This window comes from Vombatus ursinus, unplaced genomic scaffold, assembly GCF_900497805.2.
Source record: "Vombatus ursinus unplaced genomic scaffold, bare-nosed wombat genome assembly UNPS02014791.1, whole genome shotgun sequence".
Lineage (NCBI taxonomy): Eukaryota > Metazoa > Chordata > Mammalia > Diprotodontia > Vombatidae > Vombatus > Vombatus ursinus.
The window spans coordinates 58,999,545-59,016,314 of NW_020954569.1; the positions used below are offsets into that span (position 1 = coordinate 58,999,545).

The 16,770-nt window shown below is 36.8% G+C and overlaps 1 protein-coding gene across 1 annotated transcript in view; it reads right to left on the reverse strand.

The window, feature by feature from the left end:
- RIT2 (Ras like without CAAX 2) overlaps positions 1–16,770 on the reverse strand; it is a 505,620-nt gene that overhangs the window by 366,317 nt on the left and 122,533 nt on the right. The window contains exon 2 of the mRNA XM_027869100.1: positions 2,579–2,635. Coding sequence (XP_027724901.1) covers positions 2,579–2,635 — 57 coding nt within the window. The remainder of the gene's footprint in view (positions 1–2,578; positions 2,636–16,770) is intronic.

A 16,770-nucleotide genomic window follows, 5' to 3' on the forward strand; every position in this document is an offset into this window, starting at 1 on the left:
AACAACAACAACAACAACAACAACAACAACAACAACAACAACAACAACAGCAGCAACAACAACAACAACAACAACAACAACAACAGCAACAAAACCTTGATTTGAAGGACAACCTGCTACCCCAGATGCCCCCTATCTTTAGGTCAGGTGAAGTACTGCCATTGAAATACATATTTGGGGAACAGGGACGCAGACTTTTCAAATTAAGTGTTAGATCATCACTTCTAAAACATAGTCAGTAGCTGCTTAGAAGCAGTAGAGTGTTTCATGTGAAGTCAGAAGGTGTGAATTTGAGTATTAGCTCTGTCACTTACTACCTCTGTTATGCTAAATAAGGCTCTCAATGCCTCCTGGCCCCAGTTTCCACTTAAGTGGCTGAGATTATATCTTTGTCTGAGATTATATTTGCTATCCCTGCCTTTTGTGCATCAGCTGGAGTGTAATGAATTCTACTCCAACCCTCAATTTTAACTCAGTGTGTATTTCTCATTTTTAAATGTTTCTTGTACACAACATATTGTTGGATTCTGATTTTCATCCATTCTGTTATCCATTTCTGTTTTATGGGTGGGTTCATCCCTCACATTCAAAGTTGTAATTGCTATTTGTGAATTTCTCTCCATCTTATTTTTACTATTTTCCTTCTCAGCCTCTCTTTTCACCTTATCCCTATTACCTTACCTTCTCCCCTTACCCTCTTATTCCTTATTTTACCTTCCCCTTTAAAAGTCCATCCCTACACCCTCTTATCCTGTTCTATAAGTCCTTACCCTTCCCTATTCTCCAGTTTTCTCACTTCTCTAGAATTTCAGAAGACTGCTAAACCTCTTTAGATATATATGTTGTTTCCTCTTCAACCCAGATAAGCCTAAAGTTCCAATATTACCCGCCCTCCATCCCTACCTGCTCCTCTGTATTAGGTCTTCCTTTCATTCTCTGTTTTTATTAGATAATTTCTTCTTTTAACCTTTTCCCATCCAATTTTAATTTTTTAATAATTACTTCATCATATGCAATTCAGCTCCAACCTTTCTTTGAAACTACCTTAGTAGTGATAACAGTAATGTAATAATAAAATAATAACAAGTAATACTTACTAATATTAATAACATTTTCATATACCATGATCTTAATCAGTGTCTTATAATTAGTCTTTAATGATTTCCTTATATTTCTTCTGGATCTTTTATATCAAATTTTCCCTTGAGTTCTGGTCTTTTTGTTACAAATACCTGAAAGTCTTTCAGTTAATCAAATATCAATTTTTTTTCACTTAGGATTATACACTACTTTTCTGAATAAGTTTTTCTTGGATACTCATTTGTTCTTCAAAATATAATGTTCCAAGACCTATGGTCTTTTGGTTTTAATAATCTCATTTTATATTTTTGCATGAATATAATTTCTTTAGGATTAGGATTTCTTATGGGTCTATTACTGGTTCAGTGTTTGATCTGGTGTTTATGTATTTATATATTTATTGATTTGGGAATGCTACAGAGAATGTTACCATATCTATAAAGGTGACTGAAGAGAAGAGATTCATGTCAGTTTAGAAAATAAAGACAATTTGACATTTCAAATAATGTCTCTAGAATGTCAAATTGCACTACTTAAACCTAAGTAAATAGGGAAAGTAGCATGAACTAGCAAAACATCTGAAATATTGAACATTCTTTGAATGATGCATACTTTCAAGTGCTAACTAGGTTAACATCAGATTATCTAGTGCAGGATCTTAGAGAATCCATTTTATTGAGGAGGTTTTTAACCTGAAGTACATACATAGTCTCCCTATTGGGTTTATGATCTTGGATGAGGAAAATGACTACAATTTTAAAATCATTATTTCCTCCAAAATTCTATGTATTTCATGTCCTACATTTAAAAAAATGTTCTGAGAAGACATTTGTAGGATTTACTGACTATTGAAAAGGTCCATGACACAGAAAAAGACTAAGAACCCTGTTTTAATGAATGTCACTGGACTGTGTCAGGAGACAAGAGTTCTAGTAATAGACCTAGTTATATAACCTCAGAAAAAAATCATTTACGAAACAGGAGGCCAGACTTCTATATCATCTTCTATATAGCCAATACTTGACTCAAAGTCACTGTTCTTTAATGATAAATTTAACATTTTTTTTGTGAACAAGAATAAATAGTCTCAAAATATCATCTCAATTTTATTAAGAATGGGAATTCAGGGCCACAAAGTGGGAGTCCATATAAAAACAGTATGTTAACATGTTAAGTCATGATATTTTGGTACTTCTGCCATGAATTTTAAGGGAAAGTGAGTCGGATTGGAAGCAAGGAGTATTGGATGCTAGTGCTTGCTCTACAAGGTATGGGCAAGGACAAGTCACTTCATTTTTTTCTGAACCTCAGTTTCCTCCAAATTATAGCTGCTAAGTGATTCTTTTAACTTTGTAATTTTGTGGTCCAATGAAGTTCTGATGATACTCAAAAGATGACAATAGAAACCACATAATAAAGTAAACATCCAGTTTGAATTTTTACACTAGAAGAATCCTTCTGGTTGAGCTAAATGGCCAAATAATTTTTTTTCACTCACCTATGGTGGGATCATGATAATCAGGAAACCGGTGACTGATAAACTGCATTGTCATTGCTAAGAAGAGACAGAGAAAGAGAGAGAAAGAGAGAGAGAGAGTATGTAAATGAATCTGTTAATAAAATATAACAAAAGGTCAAAAAACATTGGTAAAAATTCACAAAAAAATTCACAGGCCTAATAATTCAATTTCCAAATTTTATCATGTGATTCTTCAGCAAATATCTTTGGAGGCATAAGCCAAATCTTGTAGAACTAAAAACATACTTCCATTATTACCAGCAAATGGAACAAATACCCTTATACTCTTCTCAGTAATATTTAAACTAGATAGTATGGATTAGTTGATAGAAAACTGTAAAGGGAGTCAGAATACCTGAATCTGAGTCCTGGTTCTGCCTAATTAGCTCTTCGGCTTTGGGAAAGTTGTGACATGTCCCTGGGTCTTAGCTTCTTCACACGGGAAAGGAATGGATTTGATTAGGTATTCTCTGAAGTCCATTACTGCTCAAAATTCTATGACGTTATAACCTTTTTATTAACCGATGACTCATAATTATTACTCACAACCATAATGATGAACACTGTAGAAGATAGTTAGGGATAAATAGCCCTATATCAAATGGCCTCTGAACACTCACTCTCCAGATTGTTAATATCCTTTCAGTAGTATGTTACCCAAAACTAAACATAGCACTCCAGATTTGGTCTGACCAGTGATGAACAAAATGGGAACATCACTATCTCCTGAACATATTCTGCAAATCCAGCCTTTCTTGGTTTCATTTTCACAATTCCTTATAGTTAGAATGCTCTTCTTTCCCATCAGAGGCATATTTGTCACTGATTGGGAGGTAGTGGTGGGAACAGGAAAGGATTAAGTGAGGCTTCAAGGAGGTAGTGATGTTTGAGATCAACTTTGAACAGAAGCTTTGTACAGAAACACACCAAAGAGGGAGAAAGAGGACATTCTAGGCATAACAGGGCGTGGGTGAAGGGAGAGATGAACAAAGGGACACAAGATTAAAAAACATATAGGGAAGAACACATGCTGTATATATTTGGTTTCTTTATGGGCTAAAACATAGAATGTTTTTGTTGTTGTTTAGTCATGTCCGACTCCTCATGATCCTATAGGCCATGCTGTCCATGGGGTTTTCTTAGCACAAAGACTAGAGTGGTTTGCCATTTCCTTCTCCAGTGGATTAAGGTAAACAGAGGTTAAGTGACTTGCCCAGGGTCACACAGCTAGTAAGTGTTTGAGGGAAGATTTGAACTCAGGTCTTCCTGATTCTAGGTCCAATACTCCATCCACTGAGCAACCTAGCTGCCTCTTAGGCAAATAGAAGTTAAATGACTTGCCCAAGGTCACACAGCTAGTAAGTGCCTGAGATAGGATTTGAATTCAGGTTTTCTGACTCCAGGCCAAGAGATCTATCCCCAGAGCCTAGATATCTAGCTGCCTAGCTAGCATTTACATGGAACTTTTAACATTTGGAAAGTGCTTTATCTATATTAACTGATTTTATCCTTTCAATAATATGCTTGTAAGTAGGTGCTATCATCATCATCGGCATCATCATCATCATCATCATCATCATGTTACAAATGAGAAAGCCGAGGCAGACAGAGGTTAAATGAATTACCTGGGGTTACACAGAAAGTATTTGATTCAGGATTTTAACTCAGTTCTATCCTGACTACAAGTCCAGCACTTTATCCACTGTAACAACAATATACCCACATGACTTATTTCTCCTGCTATACTAAGCACTGTAAGAGCAGGGCCTTGTCTTATTCAATGCATTCTCCAAAAGGCCTTGCATAAAAGAAGTGCTTAAGGAATGAAAACGCTAAAAAACTACAGACATTTCTAAATGCTGTAGAGGACTGAAAGGACACTACTACACCCTTCACTGCATTCATCCACCACACAAAAAATATTATAAAACAAATAAACAAATATTAAGTTAATCCATCCATATGCTTTGGGAAAATTGCTGCCATTTTCATATGGGGTAAGCTGAGGCACAGAGAGAGTGGAATGCTTAAACTGACAAGAACAAAATAAGGCTCTGAAAAGATCACAAGTCACTTGATTCTCAAGTTAGTATTTTTATTTTGTTGTGCTGAATCTTTCTTAAACAGACAGACAAACATACACCTAAAGCAATAAATATGTAGGGTGGCTATGTCTAATATGATGACTCAAGTCATTCTAGTTGTCTAGGTCACTATCAACATTTCAAACTAGACAATACCCACTTCAGAGCTCATCCTAACACATTTCCCATTTAATGTAAGTACAAAGGTATTTAAGACTTACTCAAGACACCTACTTTAAAGAAGAATTTTGAAAAATTAAAAAGCTCTACAGGAAAGCATGGTGGCTTATTGTTAAAATATTAAATGTCACTTGGTTAAAATACAAAGATTCTTTTCTATTCTGTTAACTAGAGAATCAATTTTGATATCATGGATATAGGCCAAAAAAAAGTGAAATTGCCACTTATTGGAAAAGAATAAATGTTTTGACAAATAAGATATTAGATTAATATGGTCATTGGGCAAAAAGGAAATTATAGTGGCCTTTATAAATTCTCTTGGTGTCTACTTACATTAAAACATCTTGTTTTGAAGGATTCACTGGCTTCAGATAAACATGTCTTCTGCGTTATTTAAGAGAAGTTTAAATAATGTTCAATAGTTAAATTCTTGTGTGACATAAACAATTCCTAGTTACAACTTAAATTATACCTCTAGGCAGCTAGGTAGTATACTGCATACAGTGCTGGAATTGGAAACAAGGATTGAATTCAAATCCTGCCTCATACATTTAAGTGGGGGATATGAGCCAGGGCAAGGTCAAGGAGCAGCCACTTATCCTTAGTTTCTTTAACTGTCAAATGGTGATGACTTTGAACCCCGAGTCCTATGAAGCCCATGAACTCCAATCTGGAACAGAGTCTACTCTGAAAAAGAGACAAACAAAATTGGGGTACTTCTGTCTACAGTTTAATTTTACAAAGTGGCTTGACATGCAATCCATGGGAGTTCAGTCCAAAAGAGGCCAGTTCAGAACTGGTTCGGTTTGGGATTTTTTGGTACAGCATTATATGCCCTTCAAAGAGTAGGTGTTCCCAAGGGGGTGCCAATCAACCATGATTGGTCAACATACTAGGAGATGGGTGGGTTCCTTACATCACTCTGTCCACAGGGGCTGATATCCCCCACCATCAGAGGAAATGCCCCCTCCAGTCTTAGAAGTCTGTCTCCACCCAAACCTGAGCAGATAAAATTGATTCAGGACTGGGTTGGAATTTGACCATGGTAAGAAAATTCAATGCAATCTCATTATCAGAGATGTCCTTCTGAAGAACTTTGAAGCAGAAAGCTGGCAGGGTGGAGTTCTGAGTCACCAAGAAACAGATTACCAAGAGAAATCATTTTTAACAAAATAGAATCTACGTTACATGATTATTTTAAGGAAATACATGTAAAGTGTTTTGCAAACTTCAAAACCTTGTATAGATGTTAGCAATTATCATTTTTATTTTTTTATTTTTTTAATTTGGTAATTTAAAATTTTTTTTTTGTTTTTAACATTTACTTCCACAAGATTTTGAGTTCCAAATTTTTACCCCATCTCACCCCTCCCCCCACCCCAAGATAGCATGCATTCTAAATACCCAGCCCCCTAGTCTGCCTTTCCTTCTATCTCTCTCCCCCTTCTCTTATCCCCTTCCCCTTCAATTTTCCTGTAGGGCAGGATGGATTTCTGTACTCCATTTCCTGTATTTCTTATTTCCCAGTTGCATGTGAAAACATTTTTTTTAACATGTGTTTTTAAAACTTTGGGTTCTAAATTTTCTCCCTTCCTCCCTCCCCACCCACCATCATTGAAAAGGCAAGCAACTCAATATAGGTTATACACGTGCAGTTATGAAAAACACTTTCATAGTAGACAGGCCGTGAAAAACTAACTCTATTTCCCTTAATCCTATCCTGCCCCCTCATTTGTTCTATTCTTTCTTTTTACCCCGTCCCTCCTTAGAACTATACTCCCTTTCCCAATCTGCCCTCCTCTCTATCATTCCCCTACTCTCTTGTCCCCTTTCCCCCCATTTTCCTGTAGGGTAAGACAGATTTCCACACCCAATTCAGTGTGTATGTTATTCCCTCCTTAAGTCAAATCCTATGAGAATAAGATTCACTCATTCCCTCTGGCCTTCCCCCTTTTCCCCTCTATTGTAAGAGTCTTTTCTTTTCTGTTTTTTTTTTGTAGGATAATTTACCCCATTCTACCTCTCCCTTTCTCTGTCTCCTAGTATATTCCTCTCTTATCCCTTAATTTTATTCTCCAGATATGACCCCTTCATTTTCAACTCACCCTGTGCCCTCTATCTATATCTATATCTATATCTATATATATGTACATAAAATTTTTTCCCCTCCAACTACCCTAATACTGACAAAGGTCTCATGAGTTACAAATATCATCTTTCCATGCAGGAACAATTCAACCTTAATAAGTATCTTATGATTTTCTCTTTCCTGTTTACCTCTTCATGTTCCACTCGAGTCCTGTATTTGAAAATCAAATTTTCTATTCAACTCTGGTCTTTTCATCAAGAATGTTTGAAAGTCCTCTATTTCACTGAATGACCATTTTTCCCCCTGAAGGATTATACTCAGTTATGCTGAGTAGGTGATTCTTGGTTGTAATCCTATCTCCTTTGCTCTCTGGAATATTATATTCTATGCCCTGCTGTCCCTTAATGTAGAAGCAGCTAAATCTTGTGTTATCCTGATTGTGTTTCCACAGTACTTGAATTGTTTCTTTCTGGCTGCTTGTAATATTTCTCCTTGACCTGGGAACTCTGGAATTTGGCTACAATATTCCTAGGAGTTTTCCTTTGGGGATTTCTTTCAGGAGGAGATCAGTGGATTCTTTCCATTTCTATTTTGCCCTCTGGTTCTAAAATATCAGGACAGTTTTCCTGGATAATTTCTTGGAAGATGATGTCTAGGCTTTTTTTTGATCATAGCTTTCAGATAGTCCAATAATTTTTAAATTCTCTCTCTTGGATCTATTTTCCAGGTCAGTTTTTTTTTTTTTCCCAATGAGATATTTCACATTCTTTTCTAATTTTTCATTCTTTTGGATTTGTTTTACAGTGTCTTGATTTCTCATAAAGTCACTAGTTTCCAGTTGCTCTATTCCAATTTTTAAGGAAGTATTTTCTTCAGTAAGCTTTTGGACTTCCTTTTCCATTTGGCCAATTTTGCTTTTTAGGGCATTCTTCTCCTCATCGGCTTTTTGGACCTCTTTTGACATTTGGGTTAGGCTATTTTTTAAGATGTTATTTTCTTCAGTATTTTTTTGGGTCTCCTTTAGCAAACTGTTGAGTTGTTTTTCATGATTTTCTTGCATCACTCTCAGTTTTTCCTCTACTTCTCTTACTTGCTTCTCAAAATCCCTTTTGAGCTCTTCCATGGCCTGGGACTGATTCATATTTTTCTTGGAGGCTTTGGATGTAGGAGCTTTGGTTTTGTTGTCTTCTTCTGGTTGTATGTTTTGATCTTCTTTGTCACCAAAGTAAGATAATATAGTCTGACTCTTTTTGCACTGCTTACTCATGATCCCGGCCAATTACTTGAGTTTTAAACTCTTTGTTAAGGTAAAAGTCTGCTTCCAATGTGAAGAGTGTACTGTCCCAAGCTTCGGGGGTTTGTACAGCTGTTTTCAGAGGTACTTCTAGGGATCTGTAAATTTTCAGTTCTTCCAAGGTGGTATGATAAAGGGCGAGGTGTTTCCTCTCCATAGCCACAACAAGCTCCATGGCACCAGTGTTCCACCTAGCCCCAGGACCACCCCTCAGAACTGTGACCCAGATCCAAGGACCATTCAGCAAGGGATTCCTGCCTCAGCACTTGGAAAGAGATCTTTGTAATCCCCCTCTGATCAGCCACTGGATTCCCCCTCAGTCTGTGGGCCGGAAGCTCAGGAAACAGTCACTGCCCAGATGGCAAGCTGTGGCTGAGACCTAGCACCTCTCTCACCACAGTCCCAGACTTTTCCCACTGACCTTCCACGTTGTCTTTGGCATTCCTGGGTTGAGAAGTCTGGAAACTGCCACGGCTGCCCGCAATTCAGTCCTCTGAGGCCTGCTCCAGGGTCGCTGTGGCCTGTGCACCCATGCCGCACTGCGCTCCTCTCCCAGCCTAGGGTGATATACCTTTCTGATCAATCATCCAGGCTGTCTTTGACTGGAAATTTGTTTCACTCTATCTTTTTGTGGGTTCTGCTGCATTAGAATTTGTTTAGAGCCATTTTTTTAGGTATTTGGAGGGCTTTGGGAGAGAGCTCAAGACAGTCACTACTTTCCCTCTGCCATCTTGGTTCCACCCCCCACAATTATTATTTTTAAAGAGAACGTGTAGAGGAGGGGTTTATATGTATGTTGTGTGTGTACATGTATATGATTAAGCATCTAGAGTTGAAAATCCTCAACCTACAATGTTGTTGTTGTTGTTGTTGTGTGTTTTGTGTACATGAATAACTAGGAACAGAAGGAAAGAAAATGTTTTTGCATTGCCTCTGTATTCATGGGAATAAGGATTCAATTGTCAGAGGTCATAAAATGCAATTTGTCTTACAGCATTTGTCTGTTATTAAATACAACCCTAAGGTTCTTCTTATTTAAGGGAAGATAGAGTGCATGGAGTGGAAAAATATGGGATAAGGGTGGAAAAAAAGTCTTTTTCTGGTTAGGAAAAGATGTGAATATCAGACAAAGGAGACTGATTTTCACTCATTCAATGATAGGGTGTCATTGAAGATGTTTGAGCAGAAGAGTGACAAGATCAGAAGTATGGGTTAAAAAAAGAAATGTTAAAAAAAAGAAAAAATATTTAGGCATTTTAAGCAAAGGAGATTGAAAGGGAAAGAAAATAGAGATAAGACAATCTTCTTGAAGGCTATTGCTATAAAGTAGACAGGCTATATATAAGTAGTGTTTAGACTACATACTCACATATATATTCTGTGAGAATATATTGAGAGAGGCAGCAGAGTATAGTGGAAAAAGAATTGGTTTCAGTGACAAGAAATTCTGGATACAAGATTTATCTCTGACATCTACTGTCTGTGTGACCTAGGGTAAGTCATTTTACTTCTCATTGTTCCAGGCAACAATCTAAGACTGTACATTGTTGTGAGGAAAGGCTGATCTGTATTGGTTAAAAAAAAAAAAGTGAAATTAGAAGTCTTTAAATTCTAGTGCTGACTTGTAGCCTGAAACTACTCAGCTATTGATTAATTTGTATTAGTTAAGCTTTTCTCTATTCCATGGTCACAGATAAAATAGTCTGGTTCTGCCAGTCATATCCCAAATGTCTATTCTGATTTGTAAGGAAGATTGTGAAATACTGCAGATCTATCTTGCAAATGTGAAACCCAGTTCTTGTCTTCCAGGGATAAGGGATTACATTCCTATAGGTGAAGAGGTTTACCTTTGCCCCTTTTCCCTTTTGCCCCTTTTCCAAAGGAATTTGGCTCCTTTGTTTACAATTCCCAGAAAAACCTTAAAACCTTTAGATTCTCTCTTTGAAATCTTATTCAAATGTGCTTTCCTTCCTGGCCCCAAAAAGAACCTGGCTTCAGTTTTGTTTACTGGTCCCAGGAAACTCTTAAAGTTTTAGAAACTGCCTTATTTCCTTTTGAAAGCCCTTTGAAAGCAAACTTCCCTCCCCCACCTCTAGTTCCCTTCATTATCTATTCTCATTGTCTGTTCAAATCTCTCAGACATGGACCCTTTTCTTTATCACCTTCCCCTTCAACTGGCCTTTCATTCTATTGTTTTGCCTTCCTGGCCAGATCCCACCCTTAATCCTAGCTAGGTACCACGAGGTCCAGGACCCAGGAGTTCTGTTCACCCCAGCTTACTAGCCACTCCCATCCAGATCTCCTTAGACCCCTCCTCCCATCACTCCAAACTGCTTTGCCACTCCTAGACCCCTCCCACAGTCTTTCTGTACTTAAGATTCACCTCAGCCCCTACTCAGAGGCTGGGAACTTCTCAAGCCTAGAGGCTGAGACTCCCGTGCCCATGCCCCCTCGTTCTCAAGGGCATGATCTGACCTATATGCTTTATCTTTAATAAACTTTTTCTCTGGCTGGAAGAAGATCTGGGTTGAATTCTTTCAGGCAAATTAGGCGCCACGACCTGGGCTTTTTTTCCCAGCACCCCAAAACCTCCTGCGATCTTGGGGTGCCTCTGTGCATCTAAGAGCACCCCAAAACTACCCCACCTCTTCATAGGGAACTAACTCCCAGATAATGAAACTCCCAGAATCAATGCAGGCAGGCATCTTTGTCTATAATCTAGAGTCTTAGGGAGTTGCCTAGAGCATTGAGACATTAAGTGACTTGCCTAGGGTCACATAGCCAATATGTTTCAGGAGAAAGTTTAGGCCCTGGTCTTTTTGACTCTGAGACCAGCTCATTATCTATTATGTTAAGACTACATTTGAGTCTTAATTTTTAAGTAATGAAAAATAAAAGACTGTTATACCAAGACAAAGAGATAATGAAATGATTAGAAACTGTAAGAAGGTATGTGCATTTATGCCTATGGGTATGTAGTATCATATATGTGTGTATGTGCATGTGGTGTATATATATATATATATATATATATATATATATATACACATACATGTTTGTATGGTAGCATGTATCCATATATATGCAGAATGTACATACATATATGTACTGCATATGCAAATAAGTATATATGGATGTGTTCATATAGCATATATGAACCCATATAGCACAGGGTTTGCAGTCAGAATACCTAGGTTCAAATCCTGAATGTTACTTATATGAAACATCTTGAGCAAGTTACTTAATCTCTCTAGATGTCAGTTTCTTCATACATAAAATGAAGAGGTTGGACTAGGTGATCTCTGAGTTCTTTTAGGGATCTAAATCTATCTGGCCTGGGATGAGCAGCACAGTCCATTGACATTAGTGAGTTCAGAGGTAGTAGAAACTGAACAGTCTTAGAGAATTTGGGAAGAGGCCAAGATATATGCAGGTAAACGTTTTAAATGGTTATAGATCTGAACTCTCTAAACTTAGAGTCAGAGTACAATCCTCAGCCATAAGTAGGCCCTGGATTTTCCTGGTACAGTTATTCATAGACAGTAGGATTTAGTGATTGCAGCTTCTGCCTAAATGGAAACCTGTAGCTCATCTTCTATTGGGGAAAAAATAAGTTCCTCTTTCTCCAATCTCCTGACCTTCCCCAGAGGCAGAACCGATGTAAAGGAAGCCAGCTGAGCTTAACTCCAGAACTTTAAAAATATAATTAAAAAAGGTTGATTTATTAAAGTTTCTTTTGTGCTTGCACAAAGTTATAGTGAACTGAAGTACCTGATGAGACTCCAGAGGGTTCTTTCCTAGTACTGGAGTAATTTAGAAAATAAACAAAACACCTACCTAAACACTTAAAGTTCAGTACAAGACATCAACTATCCAATTTCTCCATAAATGTGTGTCTGATTGCTAAGGGACTGAACTTCATTCATTTTATGATGTCCAACCCAATATTGAAGGTGCTCTCCCTTGGAAATCAGTTTAGTTACTCACAGATTCTATTGCCTTACATTTAGTAGTGAGCTAAGGCCTTCAACAATGCAGTGTCCAGCTTTAGTCATAAAGCACATGGGGAAACCACTTTAGAACAACCAAATGAGAGACCATCAGCTAAACTTTAGTAATCACTAAGGGCTTCAGTCAAGTCTGACCTCCGGGGCTGGGAGGAATGAGGAGGCAAGCATGAGCCTAAATGAGGCTAATTTGTGTAGAACAATGGATCAATCTTTAGCACCAAAGCCTAATATATAAACATTAGGGATATATTCCCACTGAGATAAGCATCATATTCTTTTCCTTTCATAATGCAAATAACTCCAGGAGGAATAATACAAGTTTACATTTATATCCAGTTTCAAGGCTCCAAAGAGCTTTCTTAGAAGCATTCCTGTGAGTTAGGATGAGTGTAATTTTTCTTCCCACTTGACAAATAAAGATACAGTCTCAGGAAAGTTAAATGACTTGCTTAAGGCCATACAGCTAGTGTTGGAGCTGGGATTCAAAATCACACCTCTGGCTTTATATTCAACATTTCACGATGCTTGCTACTAAAACATTAATTCCTGCCACTTTAATGAAAGAAAATGCATTAGATAAGTGGCAAAAAGAGATAAAATGGAAGGAAAGAACTGAGTACTTGAAAAAATTCTCAAATAAAAGGGGACAGAGGGACAGAAAGATGAGTCAACACAAACTTAATTTTTTCCACTGTTGGTTCTTTAAAAGGCATAGCCATTGCCTCCAGATTTGAGTGGGTCTCCTTTGTAAACTTGATAAGAAATCTTCTCTAGTTGTAGAACCACTTCCCAAATCTCCTTTGAAAAATTTTAGTTAATAAAATCAAACTATACTGGTGATTTGCTAGCAGTCAGTGAATTTTGAGTGTGGAGAGTTATTTTTCTAAAACAATGGTAATATCTTTTTTCTTTCCCCAAAATGGAATCTTTATAGTAGATGAACTGAAATAATGAGAGCCTCATAAATGATTAGAGTCACTCCAAGATCACTCTTAATAAACAGGCTAGATTGATCCACTGAGATGTGGAAATTTGCTAACTTGCTCCAATACATGTAGATAGCAAGGTATTCTGTCATAGACAGGAATCTGTGGACCAGGTTGGGGGAAGAATATATGCAGAAATAAAGACCAGTGACTGAGTATAAGGGTTGTTCAAAGAGAAAATAGACCATCAAACAGGGTCCAATGAGGAAGCCTCTTCAAAGTTAGGATGACAGCAATCTCTAGAGGCTATTAAGTGAGAATCAGAATGAGGCTGCAGGTGCTGGATACCACAGCAAGCAATGTGGTATGAAGCTTGACAAAAGTTTCTCACAATTTGCCATGATCAAGTGCTCTGTGGGTAAAGATGGATTTTATTCTCATCTGTTCATATTTGGCTCCATTGCCAATTTCCTTATAATTCCTTTGACTCCTAATGCCATTTTCCTCAATGTTCTTCATGGCAACAACTTCCTTTAAGTGATGGCAGAAAGGTGTGTCAGGTCTATCTGCACTGGGACTGTAAGGCCATGCATGTGAATGGGAAAGGTCAGACAAAGTCTCCAGAAGTCTATGATTAAAAAGTTAAGCTGATATTAGTCTGTTAGTGCTGAGTAAAATAATAATACCTCACATTTTTATGTCATTTACTAGATAGTCAGGAGCCAAGAAGAAAATAGCTAATATCAAATTAAAGTTAAAAAAAAATCACAAGACCAGTTGAAAGTTGGGACCCAGGAGATCCACAAGAACCATAAGGGCAGATAGAGTAGTCAAATTAAAATATCTGAGACAATGGATAAGTGAAATGACAATGGAAAAATTCTCTGCTACTGAGAAAAAAAAGTGACTTTTCCTATCTTCTTGCTATTATCACTAGATCAAATAACCAAGCTTGATCAGCCTAAGACACGCAGGTGGAATGTGCTAATGTGGAAATGGAAACATCAAGCTGGTATGGGGGATAGGGAAGTTGAGAGAAGGCAGAGCCTGACAATTATAATGGAATGCATCGGATTGAATAAATCTTAGCTTCTTCATCTGTAAAAATGTGGGTAATTTATGTCCTACTACTTAGATTTAGACTTGAAAGGGTCTTAGAAGCCCTCTAGCCCAACCCTCTCATTTTATAGAAGATAAAACTAAGGTAGGTTAACCTAGGTAGGTTAAGTGTAAATTGCTTCACAAACTTTAAAACATTATATGTATAAATGTCAGTTATTAATATTGGTTGTGTTAATCAAATAATTTGTCACAAGGGTAGATAACATAGCTGAATGTTATATTGCCATTCAGATGATATCACAGACATAAATCTTAATTCTATTAAACAACTGGTTAAATTCAAATGAAGAACTTGTTAATAATTCTTTAAATATATATTGATATCTTTTTTTTAAATCTCCTTGTCTCTTCTACCAGAGAGACATTCCTTAAAACAAAGCATTAAAAAAGAAAAGAGGAAGAAGAGAAAAAAATCTGTAAAACTGATCAATACATCAAAAAAATCTGACATTGTATACAATGTTCCACATCTGTGCATCTCCCATCTTTCTAAAGGATTTGAGATAGTTGTCTTCTCATATCTCTTCTTTGGGGTCAACACCATTCTATGAATTTTGCAAAAATTATTTTTTGATTGTTTGGTGATTGATGTTCTTCCCATTTATTATTGTAGTTAGTGTTTATATTGATTTTTTAGGTCAGCTAGGTGGATACAGCACCAGTCCTAGAATCAGCAAGACTCTTCTTCCTGAGTTTAAATCTGGCCTTAAACACTTATTATCTATGTGACCCTGGGCAAAGAACTTAATGCTGTTTACCTCAATTTCTTCATCTGTAAAATGAGCTAGAGAAGAAAGTGACAAAACACATCAGTATCTTTTCAAGAAAACCCCAAATTGGGTCATAAAGAATTGGACATGAACTGAACAATAAAAACAAATGTAAGACTTTCTCAATGCAATAGGGGGTTGACATCTACCCAGACTACCTAAAAGAGTGTCAACCAACATGGGAAATGTTGAATGTCCTGCTCCTAGGAAGCTGGAGAACTAGTGGATGAATGAACTTTCCATATTGATACATGACTGTCTATATATTTGTTTGTTTTTCCCACTTGCTGCATACCTAAAATTTTCTACATCTTTACTTTTTTAAATTAAATTTTATTTTATATTCAAACACCAGAACACAAGTACAGAATAGAGAAAAGAAAAAAAAATCATAAACTTAAATATTGGAACTTAATTATAAAGTAAGAAAAGAAAAAATATAAAGCATATCATGTGCATAGCAGATTATAAGAGAGAATTCAAAAAAATTTTCATTTCAAGAAAGCCTATATGATTAATACTACATGTTGTGTTGAGAACTGTCCATCTTTGTTTCCTTCTGAGTTTTCTTTTGTTCTCTGCTGTGCGCTTTTTTACTTTGTTATTTTTTTCCTTCCCCTCCAAGGCTACAACTGAGTTTGGATATATTTCTCTATAGCTATAAATATATGCATATACAAATACATACATATATACTTACTCATACAGACATAAACATTCCCAAACAAAATCTACTCCTGATTGTTGCTTTTATGATTGTGCTTATCTCTTGTTTCCTATTCCTCCTGACTCCTCTACTTCACTTCTACCCACTACCTTGCCCTTCTACTACTTAACCTACCCCCTTCCAAGGATCCCTTCCCAATCCTCCCATTCCCACAAATCTAAATGCCCTTCTAAAGTCCTCTATAGCCTATTTCTTCACCCTTCCCGCTAGAGATCCATCCCTTATCCTCTCCCCCCTCCCTATCCCCTCACCATTTTATTTCTTCTAAATTTAGAAGACTTTTATCTCTTCTCCATATATGTATTGTTCCCTCTTAAACCCATTCCCAATAAAAGTAGGTTACCAGAACTACCAGCCCTTCTTCCCTATCTAATTCCTCTGAATTGATTCTTCCTCTTGCGCCTCAGTTGTATAAAGTAATTACTCTTTTTAACTATTCCTAAATAATTTTACTTTTTGAAGTCATATCATACTCAGGTCTACCCCAGTCTTTCTTATGAGCTACCCAATTATTAATAAGAATCTTAGACATGTGTTTTGCATATTTACATATATATATATATATATATATAAAAGCAAATTGCCTGTCCTTTTCAAATCCTTTGTAATCAGTCTTTGGTATGTACTTTATGTTTTTTTGTTTGTTTGTTTTTAGGCAATTGGGGTTAAGTGACATGCCTTGGGTCACACAACTAGTAAGTGTCAAGTGTTTGGTCTTAGGGTTTAAACTCAGGTCCCCCTGACTTCAGGGCTGGTGCTCTACCCACTGCACGACCTAGCTGCCCCATATGTACCTTATCTTTCTCTTGGCTCTTGTATGTCAAATATTCTACTAAGTTCAGGTTTGTTTTTTTATTTTAACAAAATATTGAAAGTCTGAGAGTTGATCAAATGTCCATTTTTTTTCATTCAAGATTATGTTGAACTTTGCTGAGTATGATGTTTTCAGCCAGAGCCCCAGTTCTTTTG